At 37.8% G+C, this 16,289-nt stretch overlaps 1 protein-coding gene across 2 annotated transcripts in view; it reads right to left on the reverse strand.

Moving 5' to 3' along the window:
- The window catches only part of ptprga (protein tyrosine phosphatase receptor type Ga), a 308,651-nt gene that overhangs the window by 66,898 nt on the left and 225,464 nt on the right, over nt 1–16,289 (reverse strand). For both annotated transcript variants that reach the window (XM_067388598.1, XM_067388597.1), the window contains exon 7: nt 2,758–2,915. In XM_067388598.1, coding sequence (XP_067244699.1) covers nt 2,758–2,915 — 158 coding nt within the window. The remainder of the gene's footprint in view (nt 1–2,757; nt 2,916–16,289) is intronic.

The raw sequence follows: 16,289 nt of genomic DNA on the forward strand, positions 1-16,289 counted from the left end.
ATATGGGATTTTATTCAACAGATTGCTTAAAAGCAAGCTGCTTTACAGTATCAAACATGAAAAACAGTTTCAGTGCCTCATTTCATCAGAAGCACAACTTCATTTTCTACTATAAAGCGGCTATCCAATGTCTTCGCCTGCGGAGATCTTACTTGGACAGATTCAACAGATGAAATGAGTCAAAGAAGAGTTCCGTGTGAAAGAAGGTAGAGCCTCAGCTCACACCTCCTATTATGTTATCATCACTGACCAATGGTAGTACGAAGGTGTTTTGCAGCTGAAGCGAACTTTTCCTGAGAGTTTGCTTTGGCAAGCCGTTTCGAACTCCCAAAATGAACTTTGTTTTGGCCTGATTTTGTTCGAAATGACGTCACATCAGTTCGTTCTTAGATTTCGTTTGAAGTAAATCAGTGTCTTTCCCCCCTAAACCTCACTCCTATCCGGGTCACGGCACCAATGTGACTGGTCCTACCTGCTCTGAGTGGGATTTGAACAAGCATGGGAGGCTGGCTTCCTAACAAAGACCACAGCCTCTAGTGTCAGTTGTTTGTGCACCTCACAAGGCCAGAGCAGTGAGGTTTACTTGCACAGCTGTTACTAGTTGGCCTCCATTACACTTCAGGCACATATAAAAGTGTAACTATGATAAGCATGTGGAAAACAACAAATTTTAAAAATTGACTGTAGCCTGATATAATTACCACCAAGAAACATATCATGGACGCACACTTAAAAACAGCGCGAGACATGACAATCATAGACATTTGTCTGAATGTGTATGACTAGTGGCACATGCTTTAAAGGTGATTAATTGAAAACACAACATTTGCCAGAGGGTTCTGCTGTGCAAACTTTAACAACCAGCTAAAGCACAAGATGTTATCAGAATGCTAATTAAAGAACTGTCAGTAAAAAAAAAAAATAGTCAACATCACTAACTTGGTGGATTAGTCAACCATCGTGACCAACAAACTCTAATGACAACTGGAATAATTCATATGCGACTCCAATATTGTATGACTTGGATTGTACGAACATATACAACTGTCATACTGTATGTTTTTTTTACAATTAGCCTTTCGCCGAGCCCCGCCCCCCCTTAGTTACTGTTGCTTTGTCCGACAAGCCGTGGCGCTGTCACTCCACACGCAGTGAAAAATACATTGCGGAACAAAGAGGATACTGACCACACATCGACAGACAAGACAGAGCAGGTTACTTATGATATTAAACAAAGTCCCAGCTTTCAAACCGTGTAGTTATTAAAGAAATTCAAACAATAAAAACCGTTTTGTTGCTCTTTAATGTGTCGTGACAGATTGCTGTAGATCCTCAGCTCAACCGCTCGTAAAAACCGATCATCTCTTCTTATTAGTCCATGAACATGAGAATGAATGTTGTTTCAAATGCGGAAAGACATCAATACACACCATTTTTCAAGTTTAACTCCACCGAGGTTAAAGTTTTAACTACTGGCTGCTTTGTCGGACAAAATGGCGGATGCGGCGTACTGATTGGTTAGATCGCTTGTCAATCAAACTCCCGGCGAAAGGTCAATTGTGCACAGGTTTAGGTTTTGGTCATGCGTTCTATGTGTCTTCCTCTTGTCTACCTCACTGATAGGTTTCAATGAATTTCAAGTGGACAAAAATTATGAATATTCACTATTGAAACGTTCAACAATCAGGTGCACAATAATCAAGCCCCATTTAAGATGCATGAGCAGAAAGAGTCTGTAAATAATGTGTAAAACCATTTACGAATTACGTAATAATGGTTTCACGAATGATTTACACAGAGTTGGTGCTTCCATCCATCACAGTCTCGTTTTTGTGTGATTAAATATGTCTCTGCCTTTCTATTTCTTTTTAAAATATTGATTTTATCATTACAGTCTTACACTATATGGTTATAAATCTTGGAATGACTTTGAAATAACATGGAATCTTACATGGTCGGATGAGTATTATACAGATATCCTTTGATCTTTTATATGTGAGAGCAAAGCCTCATGCAGTGAGATCAGAAGGAAGCAGAGAGGCCAGAGATGGATTGGTTTCTGACGGAGGACAACCTTTATGAACAGCCACTGTGTTCCCTTCCTGTACATAAACTTCAGTCCCCACTTATCCCGGCACTCTTTGTTTAGTATCTGAGTCTAACAGTGGTGATTTTGAGACCAGACCATGCCACAGTATCCTGATGATTTCTGCTGTAAAACCAGGCCTCCTACCTCTACACTTTGGTGTAAACTCATCTGACCTTCACATAGCTCTTCACATAGCATGAAGATGCCCCATTTTTGGTGGTTGGTTTTGTTACATCACAGTGTAAAAGCTCAGTTTGAGAGTATTTCTTATCAATCAGAGCTCAGAAGCATGGCCGAGAGGGAGGACAGGATGTATGTGCACAAGCGGTGCTGGGCGTTGCATACTAATGGAGAGGCATGAGTCACTGTGGTGAAAATCGGAGGTCTTTTAAGGTCCATTCGAACAATAACGGGTCTTATACACACTAGAGTTTACTTTTATTTCTCAAATTGTTTAGCTTTTGTCCCAAACATGAGCTCTGTATAATAAATCTGTAACATGTATTATGGGAATTGTGACTTTGAGCTTTGCTTTGAATAAAGATGAATAATAAGTTCCCAAACTTGTCTGGCATAATTCGGTATATGTCTTAAAATAAATGTTTTTTCAAACACTCAACAAGCACGATTAACTTCAAAACACCTTCATATGTGTGGCAAAGACTCACCTGTTTGTAGGAGAGGAACACAGGCCGACTGAAGACGATCCACTCCACCACTTTACTGCAGGGAGGGGTGGTCAAAGAGCCGATGTAACGGTAGTAGCTCCCGATTGAAGACGGCAACAGGTCTCGGAGCACAAAGGGCTCTAGAAATGTCTCTTTTTCTGAAATAACAACAACAAAACATTTTGAGAACATAAGGATTTTCGTAGTTGTTGGTAAGTAGTGATTGTATAAAGGCAGCAAAAAGCGAACTTTTCACAGTCTTTTAGAGGGAGTACAATTGGAATGAGTCATTCATTCGAGAATTGGTTGGACTGCACTGGTCATGCTGTGCCGTTTGGATTCCCAAAAAAAAAAAAAAACAGTCTATACTGGTCGCACAGCTTTTCAGTCACTAAAAAGAATTTACTCATAAGAGTCATTCATTCAGTATTTGGTTGGACTGCACTGGTCATGCTGTGCCGTTTGGATTCCCAAAAAAGAACCAGTCTATACTGGTCGCACAGCTTTTCGTTCACTAAAAAGAATTTACTCATAAGAGTCATTCATTCGAGAACTGGTTGGACTACTCTTGTCATGCTGTATGATTTGTATTCACTATAAAGAACTTGCTCATAAGATTCATTCTTTGGGAATCAGTCTACACTGGTCACACTTTATGTTTTTCATAAAATATATATATATATATATATATATATATATATATATATATATATATATATATATATATATATATATATAACAGCTCACAAGAGTCATTCTTTCAGGAATCAGTTAATGTCTACTGTACACCAGTCTCACTATATTGTATGTTTTTGATTCACTAAAAAGAACCAACTAATAAGATTCAATTGTTTGAGTCAATAGAGGTATGCCATTACTTTAATAAGCAATCAGATTGTTGCAAAAACACAATAAAACCCTTAGGATAGCTTAGAATCTGTATAGCAACCACCCACAGCAACATGACTGTGAGTTTAGCATGGGAAACACTACTCATAATTTCATTAGAAAGTATAAAACTCTGGTTATGAAACTTATTCATTTATTTATTTATTTTTACACAGTGAAATGGAGCAGCTGCAACTTTGAGATTAATCTCGGTTTTGTCCTGGAATTGTTTTCTCCACTTGTTGTGTCTGTTGTTTTTCCAAAAGGGGACATGGGCCAGACTAAATGTTCAAGCTGCGGATGAGTTGTGCGTTTAGCATTTTAAAGCCACTCAATCCTCGAGAGGATGCAATCTGCAGATTTCTACCCATAATCCTCCTCTGATTGAAACGCTTATCAGTTCCATCCAACAATGCTTGCCCAACATATGGCTGGCCTGGCGACATGATAAAACGAGAATCGCTTTCAACTTGAGTGTTTCTTGTTCTGATTTTCAAATGCACAAACATTGCCTGAAATCAAGATAAACAGATGCAGAAAGCTGATTGGTTTGAAGCGAAGCGAGGATGACGCACAAAGAATAAAGTATCTCGCCAGCCCACTGACCCATATTCCAAACCTAACATTGGGAAACCTGCTCAGCGGAGCTTAGCATGCAAATGTTATTCAATTTTGAAAAAAAAAAATCTTTGCAGGAATTCTGCACATTTGATAATAGTAAAGCCTGAGCAGTTTGTGTGATTCTGCATTGACAATCAGTGTGGCGATGGCCAGGCAAATGGAGACTTCAAAACATCCCTGGAAGACTGAATTAATGAACTTGTAATACATTCTGTAGAGAAACATAGACCTCATTTCACTGTTTTCATTTATGCACCCCAGAGAAGTGATACTCGGTTGAGCGAACAATACTTGACGACTGGTGTGGCACAAGGGGACAAACAAGAATGCGCAACACACAACAGCACTACCAATCACAGCAGGGTTTAGAGATACTGCAATCTGATAGCCGTCTCATTATCACTCACTGAAAGAGAGAGCAAAATAAACAGAAGCTTGCACTCATTTATATGCAGCTGGGTGGCTAGTGTGTAAATGGGAAGGCTAACATGCCTTGTGCTGTGTGTATATTGAAGTTAAGGTTGAATGAATGGTAATCCCCTGAAGGTTGGACTGGGAATGTAGAACTAGAGAGAGAGAAGCTTTTGCTGTGCCTCAGTGGCATAGTAATGGATGCCACGGAGCGCTTTTCTGTCACACGCACACACAGCCACAGGGCAAACACTCCAGTCACACATCCGTGTCTGAACCCAGCACGCCATGGACTCTCTCCGCCACACGCAGACCCGCCGCAGAAACGTCCGTCATGAGGTTACATCAGCTGACTCACACTAGGAGAATGAGCAGAGCCTGTACAGCAGTGAGGATATTTTGATATTTTTTTGCCACTTTTATGCCACAATCTCTGATGGATAAAATCAAGCCCCATCATTGTGAGTGGCGTTTTATGTTTACTTTACAGGGGTACACTTTTATCATTTGCCATCCCAGATGTATACATCTTTCTTTCTTTAGATGAACACAAACAAAGATTTGTAGAAAAATAATCCCTCTATTTGAGTCCACACTGTATATTGATGTTCCAAAAAGTACATAAAGTCATCATGACGGTAATCCATACAACCCCTATCAACTATTGTTTTCCTTGAGAAGTCATTGATTCATCCACTGGGGTTGTATGGATTACAGTGATGATGGCTGTGTTTTAGGAACACCAACATTCTGGATTATTATTATTATTTTTATTTTATTTTTTTTTCAAAATCTTTATTTGTGTTCATCAGAAGAAAGAATGTTACATGTATCTGGGATGGCATGATAAGAAAATGATGAGAGTATGCATTTTTGGGTAGAGTAACAAAACTTTAGCAAATAGAGGCCATATTCTAGACGTCATGTGCTATGTTGTAGCATTGTAAGTGCACTTATACTATTAGTCAAGGTTTCTTGACTAATTTTGTTTCAGAGAAAACTATCAAATTGTACCAAAATTTAATTTACAATGATGCTCACAAGGGCAGGGAAAGTTACTGAAAACGAAATAGACCTTAAAGGATTAGTTCACTTTCAAATGAAAATTAGCCCAAGCTTTTCTCACCCTCAAGCCATCCTAGGAGTATATGCCTTTTTTCTTTCTGATGAACATAATCGAAGAAATATTAATAAATATCCTGACGCATCCAAACTTTATAATGGCAGTGAATGGGACCCACGAGTATAAGCTGAAGAAGAAGCTTCTATCCACATCCATCATAAACGTATACTCCACACGGCTCCAAGGGTTTAATAAAGGCCTTCTGAAGTGAAGCGATGCATTTGTAAAAAAAAAAAAAAAAAAAAAAAAAAAAAAAAATCGGTAACACTTTATTTTACAATGCCATAGTTCCACGTCACTACATGTACTTGCTATAGTAATAACACTAAATTATGCATAATTACAAGTAACTAAGCCTAAACCAAACCCTATTCCTAACTGTAACTCTATAGTAAGTTCATATAGTTAATTAATAGTACTCAGTACTTATTAAGTAATTACAATGTGACTACAGCACTGTAAAATAAAGTTTAACCAAAAAATGCATATTTAAACCAGTTATGAAGTCAAATATCTAGCTTCCGCCAGACCACTTTCTGTATTCAAATTACGCAAAAACGGAAGACCCTTATTCCTTATCTGGTATCGTTTAAAGCTCTTTGAAGCTGCACTGAAACTGTAAGTTTGACCTTCAACCATTTGGGTTCTGTTGAAGTCCACTATAAGGAGAATAATCCTGGAATGTTTTCATCAAAATCCTTAATTTCTTTTCGACTGAAGAAAGAAGGACATGAACATCTTGCATGACGTGGGTGAGTAAATTATCAGGAAATTTTAATATGAAAGTGAACTAATCCTTTAACATGAATGTAAATGTGGGTGGTCATATGTTAATGTGCTTATTGTGATGTCATCACAGACATTAGAATGTTTGTCTTTGCACTTTTTGGTAAACAACCCAACAATTTGGTCTGGTTCCTGCCTTTGAGCAACTTACTTCTGGGTGAATGTTATATCGCCTAATAATATTCATGAGGCAAGATGATAGGGTTTAGATTGTGTCCTTTTGGCCACATGTTATTATTGTGAACATTTCTGATCAAGTTGCTTCATTTCCATAAATAGTCTGAGTGGACTGGAGAGGGAGCTCAATCTACATTGTACATCATATTCTGAAAAAGCAAGGAATTTCTTGTTATCCATTATACATCCTCTTTAATAGCTTTAATAACTCTGAAACTACTGACGTGAGCGAAGCTCTATACAGCCCTCATTTGTCCCCACAGCTGACATTAAAATGAAGCATGAACTTCATGAGAGATTCATTAAAGCCTGCTCATGTTAACGTCAGGTGAAAGAACAAAAGCTTACATCCTTGAATTAAGGATTCACAAGTAACATGTTCCCAGAGGGCCTGTATAATGTGCCTGCATGTGTCGTCTCAACCCAAACTCCATTGTAATCTGCAAACGCAAATGCACTGATGTTCACACTGGGCCGTTCTCACAGAGTGCACACTGTCTTGTAATATACGACTGAGCGTTCACATGGCATGTCCTCTTCTAACGTGTGGTTAAATATTAAGAGAAATTACCTCATAGGAGCTTAATGGATGATCACTTAACAAGACAGCTCTTCTCTTCCACCAGCCGAGAGCTTTTAAATACAGTGTGTAAAATGCTGTCTTCTGTCATGGATGCACGCCACTTAAGCACCAACACTAACCAGACACTGCTCAAAATCTTCATTTTAGTAGTCAGAGTAGAGATAAACAGGTTTAAGAATTCACATACGGCCGCATAGGTTTAATTTGAGCTGCAAATCATTTGGTTCAGCTTCCTGTGCGTTGTGTACATATGCAGCAGAAGATCGGCAGGTTGAAATTACAGACATCTGAGAGCTGATAGCGGAGACACGGCTCTGAATGTGTGCAGACCCCCTGCTCCTATCTGTCTGGGATAAGAAGAGAGAACACAGCTCTGTTCCACCTCCCACCGAGAACACACACACCTCCATCCCGTCCCCTACTCTAACCCTACTGAGCAAATAAAATCAGCACGCTCCAGCAAACAGGCTGCACAGTGACTGGTGTGGAAAGAGTGGATTAAAAGGATGAATAAATGTGCCTCTGTCTGCTCTCCTCTCGTAGTGTATCATTTGAATCAAGGGTCAAGGTTTGGCTGTGGATGCTGCAACTAGACCAATATTGGACAAAAAGAATCTTTTTTTATTGATGGGCATTAAAAGTAGCTGCATATTCTACAAATCACAAAACTTACAATGGAGAAAATGAGGAAGGGCTGGGAACTGATTTTTTCGCTCAACTCTGTTAAAGGTGCCGTAGAATGGAAAATTGAATTTACCTGGGCATAGTTGAAAAACAAGAGTTCAGTACATGGAAATGACATACAGTGAGTCTCAAACACCATTGTTTCCTCCTTCTTATGTAAATTTGATTTGTTTAAAAGACCCCCGAAGAACAGGCGAATCTCAACGTAACAGTCGGGATCATTAATATGTACGCCCCCAACATTTGCATATGCCAGCTCATGTTCAAGGCATTACACAAGGGCAGCCAGTATTAACGTCTGGATGTGCACAGCTGAATCATCAGACTAGGTAAGCAAGCAAGGACAACAGCGAAAAATGGCAGATGGAGCAATAATAACTGACATGATCCATGATTACATGATATTTTTAGTGATATTTGTAAATTGTCTTTCTAAATGTTTCGTTAACATGTTGCTAATGTACTGTTAAATGTGGTTAAAGTTATCATTGTTTCTTACTGTATTCACGGAGACAAGACTGTTGTTATTTTCATTATTAAACACTTGCAGTCTGTATAATTCATAAACACAACTTCATTCTTTATAAATCTCTCCAATAGTGTAGCATTAGCCATTAGTCATGGAGCATAGCCTCAAACTCATTCAGAATCAAATGTAAACATCCAAATAAATACTGTATTTACGCGATTAGACATGTTGCATGACGAACACTTTGTAAAGATCCATTTTGAGGGTTATATTAGCTGTGTGAACTTTGTTTATGCTGTTTAAGGCAGTCGCAAGCTCGGGGACGGGGAGCACGAGAATTTAAAGGGGAAGCAGCCTGAATCGGCGCATATTTAATGATGCCCCAAAATAGGCAGTTCAAAAAATTAATAAAAAAAAATCTATGGGGTATTTTGAACTTCACAGACACATTCAGGGGATACCTTAGACTTATATTACATCTTTTGAAAACGCGTTCTACGGCACCTTTAAGAGTTTGCTATAGAAACTTGTTTCCGCCAATGAATAAAAAAAGTGACATATTATCTCACAATTCTGACTTTTTTTCCCTCACAATTGTGTGATATAAACTGTGAATGCTCATACGAGTTTAAAATATTAAAGTATTACATAACTTTTTATTATGCACACTTTTTTTTTTCTCAGAATTGTGAGTTTAAATCTCGCAATTCTGACTTTATAACACACAGTTGCAAGTTATAGAGTCTATAAAGCACAGAAATGATCGCAAATAAGTAATACTAAAGTCAGCAGCCGTGTCGCTGAAAAAGCAATCGTTATTAGTTCAAATGTGCAAACAGTCAAAGTTATTTTATTATATGAGCTGACTCGAGATACAACAAAATGCAAAACTGCAAAGCCACATTTGTCATCGTGACAGCAAGTGGACTTTTAAAGCTGGAATACTTAGTGGATTAAGCATTTCAATCGGAGAGAGGAATCCCAGCTAACACACGACGTAACAGTATAATGTATTCGTACTTTTTGGTAATTTAATGACTTACTAACTGACAACGTAACTACGACGTTGCATGCCAGTAATTTCATTACCTTCAGATTACCTTCTCACAACGTCGTCAGTACGTTCTCCTAACGTTATAAGATTACCAAGAACGTTCCAGATACGTACTCTCTTCGTAATATATTGGTAATTCCATGACTTACTAGTAACGTAACTACAACGTTGTATGCCCGTAATATTATTACCATCAAATTACCATATCACAACGTCGCCAGTACGATCGCCTAACGTTATAAGAAGGACGTTCCAGATATGTACTCTATTCATAATATAATAGTCATTCCATGACTTACTGGCAACGTTACAGCAACGTCATGTGCTCGTAATTTCATTACCATCATTTACACGTTCTTTATATGTTATTATTACCAGAATTTGCTATTTAAAATGTGTAATTAAACGTCAGACACAAGACTGAAATTTCCCTTAAGAAAAAAAAAAAGTTTAATGGAGTGCATGTCGCGTGCACAGTATGTTGATGAGTAAACTCAGGACACTTTTAGGCAATTTTATTCACCTGCATCTGACAGAAGAATTTATTTTTATAAAAATGTATATAAAATAAAATTTACTTTGATAAGACGATAAACCTTTTTTATTGTTATGATTACGTTAGTGCTGGTAGCCATTAGAGTTGCCATGGCAACCGGGAAAACATTCAAGCTGCTGGAGAGGACAGCGTCGACATTTCTCCGTGTTTCTCGTCAGTTTTATAGCAATAAAGTTCAACAACTGCATCAGATTGGTTAAGTAACATTACCCACAGTCTACTTTAAGACCTCTAGTGGTGAGTACTTACTGTTTTCAGCTGTGCCACAACACCGCAACTGAATCTAAAGTGTGAAACATAAAGCAAGTCCAGTGTAGTCTAATTGACAAATTACTATTTATGAACTTGTTCTTTTTAGTAAATCATTGTCTGATTCCTGAACAAATTCAGCACATCTAGTTTACAACTAAAGGTAAAGTGACATTAGCCAAATTTAAGCAAAAATTTGGGGGCAAAAATGGTATATAGCAATAGTGCAGTGATGTAATGAAGCACAGTCCACATAGAAGACAATTTCAAACCAAGCAGTTTTCTGATGGTCGACGCAGAGAACTGTTCAACTTGAACCAGTTTTGAAATCTGGTTTAGAAAATCTTTCGCCTTCATACAAAAGTCTTGATCTAGTGGATGTCAGTAGTAATTTATACAAATAAATGAATGAAATGTCAAAGGTTTTTCTTGTTTATCATTTTTATTTATCTAAGGCCAATTATTGAATTTCATTTATGCCACCGCTAAAAAGAATAAAAAACATTATTAAAAAGTCTGTGTAAATACACCTTTTGCAACCTTTTGTTTAATATTGTATAAGATTTTTTTTATTAGGGCCCGAGCACCGATGGTGTGAGGACCCTATTGGAATTGCTCAGCCAATTATTCTTCTTCTCCAAAATGAATCGCATTCTTGAGGGCCTAAACATTCTCAAAAACTCATGAAACTTTGCACACGCGTCAGAAGTGGTGAAAATTTACATCTGATATGGGTTTCAGAATTAGGTGTGGCAAAATGGCTCGATAGCGCCACCTACAAAATTTCAATTAAGCACCCTTCGTGCTACATTTCACGAACAGTTATGAAATTCGGTAGACAGATGTAACAGCCCAATACCTACAAAAAAGCCCCTGGGTGCAAAGTTTGTAAACCCAACAGGAAGTGAGATATTTTGAATTTTCTCTACAAAATTTTGGCAGTTTTTGCCATGTCCACGTGTTGTACTTTAACGAACTCCTCCTAGAGCTTTAATCAGATCAACATCATTTGGTCAGTCTAATCTAAATGCCTTTGTGACGTTAAATTGCGAAGATCTAGAGTTTTCACTGAAGGGCGTGTCCGTGGTGGCCTGGCAAAGTTCGATGTTTCGCCATGAAACAGGAAGTTGTTGTAACTCGGGCATACAATGTCTGATCTGCCCCAAACTTCACATGTTTTATTAGAGTCCTGACCTGAATACATCTCTATGGCAATATTCAGTTACAGTCATAGCGCCACCTGGGGGCAACAGAAAATGACATGTTTTACACTGTGATTAACTCCTCATAGAGATTAAACCAGATCAACATCATATATGGCCAGTCTAATCTTAAGGCCTTTGAGATGTTAAATTGCAAAGATCTTGAGTTTTTCGTTGAAGGGCGTGTCCGTGGTGGCCTGACAAAGTCTGATGTTTCGCCATGAAAGATGAAGCTGTTGTAACTCAGGCATACTATGTCTGATCTGCCCCAAACTTCACATGAGTGATAAAAGTCCTGGCCTAAAGACATCTATATGACAATATTCAGCTAGCTATAGCGCCACCTGTTGGCAGCAGGAAGTGTGGCACTTTTACATGATTTTGCCATAATTCTCCTGTATTTACTCGCTCACATGCATGTCGCCCACTGTTCACTGTTTTTCTGAGGCCAACGGATGGCGGTGAGCCCGGGTTCGAGGGCCCTTTCATCGCTGCTTGCAGCTTTAATTATTATTGAAATTTTCAATATAATTGTATTTTATTTATTTATTATTTTTCTTAAATGTGTATTCCTAACAAGTACTAAAATAATAATCAATGGATCTGGATTTTAAATTAAATATTATATTTTATGATTCTCATCCCTACTCGAGTCGCACCGAGACAGCAGAAGAGATTTGGGGATGGGCTCTTTTAACCACACAAAACACCATAACAACCGCATAATCATCCTGGCAACGTCCTAGCATCATGGGAGAGACTTTTGCAAGTGTGTGGATGACTCAGAATATCAGAATATGTAAAAATTGAGTTAATCACCATCATCACATCTTGGTAACCCCTTATCATTGTCATCAGATTTAGCATCATCATCTTCGACTTCTGGCAGCAGGTGGAGGCAGAACTATCTTGGTAAAATCCCTTTTGAGTGGGCACAGTTTAAAGTGAGTGCCATTATTACACTGCATTAGAGCTGATCTCTTTGTCAGAATGGCACACCGATGCTTTTAGTACCACGGACGCCCGGATTACACCACGACTTCATCATTCTCTCTCTCGCTCACTTTCTACGAATGTCTCAGTGGGCAGCACAAATCGCAGGCCGGTAATTACCATCAAAGCCTCGCCATGCCTTTAAACTTCGCACGGACACATAGTGAGACGTTCCTGAGATGACTGAAAAGCAGGCAGAACAAGAGTATATTAACTAAGAAACCCTTAAAGACGTCAATTTACTCTGTCTGAATCATGGACAGACCTCTGCGTTTCATCTTAATATTCCAGAATATACAGTTCACGCTGGGAGCAGTTGGTGGTGTCTTCATCATTTCAGAGCTTTTAATGTCTGGAAGCGGACAGAAGGAACATTAAGGGAAATTGTACGATGACTTTCGGGGCGTCAACTTACATAAGGCAAAAAAAGGTTATGTTTCGGGATTACATTCATCTTGTGAAAGTAAAAAATATCTTTTGGTGCCCCTAGCATACCCTTACGGAACAAAAATATATGGGAATATACTGCAAAATATAATGTGATACATTACATGATACATTTCCATATATGGGAAACTAGTGCTTATATTTTTCAATGTATATATGCATTGACCATGTATGGCTATATACACTGATACATATAAAATATTTAGAAATGAAGACAAATATAGCATGACATGTAATATTCATAAAGTTTTATCCTTTATTGTGTACATATATTGCACAAATATGTTCCCACATAAATGTGAATGTATTGTACACACGTATACACACATTCACAGAAGGAGTTACAGCAGGTTTCTAGTTCCCAGCATGCTTTGCTTCTGACTGTTAAAGGAGAGGAAATGTTATTTCATGTGTTTTGCTCAATATTAATATAGGGGGTGATCTGTTAGTGTTTGATGTTCTATTATTTTGAAATTTAAAAAGTTAAATTATTTATAAATGATTAATTATAAAATATAAGAAATATATTACATCATATAATATGTATATATGTGTGTGTTTGTACTGCATGAGTAAATATATCTGCAATATATTTATACACATGTAGTGCCATATCTGATCATATATATGTCTACATATTATGAAGTATATTATTGAATATAAAATTACATACATTATGATTTATTCGTAAATATATTGTCACATATTTTTCTATATACGAAAAGCAGCAATTCCTTATTTATTATATATTATGTATTTTAATATATTAATACAATATTAATACCATTAAATCATTTACAGATTTTCTCCATTGGTTTGGCTCATTTTTTGAAACAGAAATTACATTCTCAAAACTCTAAGATCGTTTGGCAAAACAGTCTTACAGTTCAGTACAGCACTATAGCTCACTTGCAAAAGCTAATTTCTCTCCCAAAACTGTTCACTCGTGTTTAAAAACTAAATTCCTTTACCAAATAAATAGTCAGTGCCACAGAAATGGCAAAGATCCCTCTCAATTGCTTTGGCTCATTTCTTGAAACAAACCGGAAATTCTCAGCACACTTGATGCTTTTGTCAAAATAATGTGGATGGTTCAGCACAACACCATGGTTCACCTGCAAAAGCTCATACCTCTCCCAAAACAGTTCACTCATGTGTCAAAACTAAATTTCCTTCTCATTTAAACAGTCAGTGCCCCCAAAATGCTTCGTCCCTTTGGCATTGTGTAAGCACTGCAAGTCAAAATGTTTAGATGTTTTGTCACTATGGCAGAGGACCATTGAAATATCCCAAATGCCCACCTTTCAGTCGTAACCCAGTCCTTCATTGACAATGGTTAATGTACTGTTTTTGTTTAGCCAGCATAATACATTAAAACTGTAATGGGTCATTGTATGGGACAATGTGAATTTCCACCGTGGCCTGCTCATCAGGACCTGGTTCACTACTCATCCAAGGATGGTCATGGTGTTCCTATCACCTTACTCTCCTTTCCTCAATCCTATTGAGGAGTTTTTTCTCTGCTTGCAGGTGGAGAGTGTATGAGCATCAGGCTCAAGATCAGAGGTCCCTGCTCCATGCAATGGACGCTGTGTCTGAGGATATTACAGAAGATCATTGTAGGGGATGGTTGTGACATGCACTGTGTATAAAACTGAAAAAACGAAATAGGATTTTAGGGTAAGAGTAGCCTCCAAGGTTTGACATCACACACTGCACTCATACTGCCAAGGAAATTGTAACCATTATAATTCACACACATAAAGTAACTTCCATACATCAGAGTAAAAAGAAAATGTATACAGCATAATATACTGTAATATAAACACACAAACAAAAAACAGTGAAAATTATATGCAGCCTACAGTGCTGTAAATAAAGCTGGAGTTTCACAACTAACAGTTCTTCACTGGTCGCTGTCCTCACCCTCCCTCTCCTGGACATCGTCCTCACCCTCCTGGCCATCCACACGCTGCTGTCTGTCTGTCCACAGATTCTCGTCCACATCACAGCGTATATTCTCCTTTGCAATGCAACGAGGGAAGAAACGGTGTGCATGTCGCAACCATCCCCTACAATGATCTCCTGTTATATCCTCACATGCAGTGTCCATTGCTTGGAGCAGGTACTTCTGATCTTGAGCCTGATGCTCATACACTCTCCACATCCAGGCAGAGAAAAACTCCTCAATAGGATTGAGAGTAAGGTGGTAGGAACACCATAACCAACCTTGGATGAGTAGTGTACCAGGTGAGCGGGCCACGATGGAAATTCACATTGTCCCATACAATGACATATTGTGGTAGGTGAGGCCCTACGAGACCTCTCTCATTTTCAGGGTTCAAATCAAAATGAAGGCAGTCCAAGAAGATGAGAAGCTTCTGTGTATTGTATGGGCCAAGACTGGGGATGTGAGTGACCACACCATTCTCAGATATGGCAGCACACATAGTTATATTGCCCCCTCGCCTCCTTCGTTAGTCAAGTTCTAGTTTCACCTGACTGTCAATTGCTGTAATAAATTTATCAAATGTTCCAAGGATTCATATATGGTATTCATGGTATTATGTTCTTGACTAATTTTAACAATTGAACAGACTATTGTGCATGTGATGACTTATACAATGAAATGATGCTGACACGTTTTGGAACGAACGACCATTAGACTGAAAATCAACAATCAGTTTAGATCAACAAGATCTATTCACTTGAAAATTGTGCTAAATGTAGGCTACCTGTACTTAATCCTTTGCAAAGATGTACTGAGACATTGAGACATGTACTTAGACATTTGCAATTTGATGAAATGATGAGAAATTCAATTCTGTTGTGAACAATTGCCAAGTGGTTTGGAGATTTGTCCATGTTGTTTTGAGAATGTTATTTCTGTTTCAAGAAATGAGCCAAACCAATGGAGAAAAACTGTAATAGATTAATCGTGTATATATAGTGAAATATATTTTCTTTGCATAAGGGCAGTTAAAATTTAAAATCTTAAAGGGAAAGTTTTTTTTTTTTTTTTTTTTTTTTTATTAAAACACTTTCTCCTATATCAGTTTAATAAACAAAGAAAACAGTAAGTAGTAGGTTAATTTACCACAGAAAGAAATTCTGTTTCATGATGCTAGTGACAAAGAAACTACCTTTTATTTATTTATTTTTTTTTTTAGTTACAATAATGCTGTCAATGTGCCATCCGATACTGATCCTAATGGAAAGCCCACCCTTACAAAAAAGTAGTATGATGGACAAATAGTAGCTTTGGGTACTTTTTTGTTTGTATATCAGC

Source organism: Chanodichthys erythropterus, chromosome 6 (genome assembly GCF_024489055.1).
Source record: "Chanodichthys erythropterus isolate Z2021 chromosome 6, ASM2448905v1, whole genome shotgun sequence".
NCBI lineage: Eukaryota > Metazoa > Chordata > Actinopteri > Cypriniformes > Xenocyprididae > Chanodichthys > Chanodichthys erythropterus.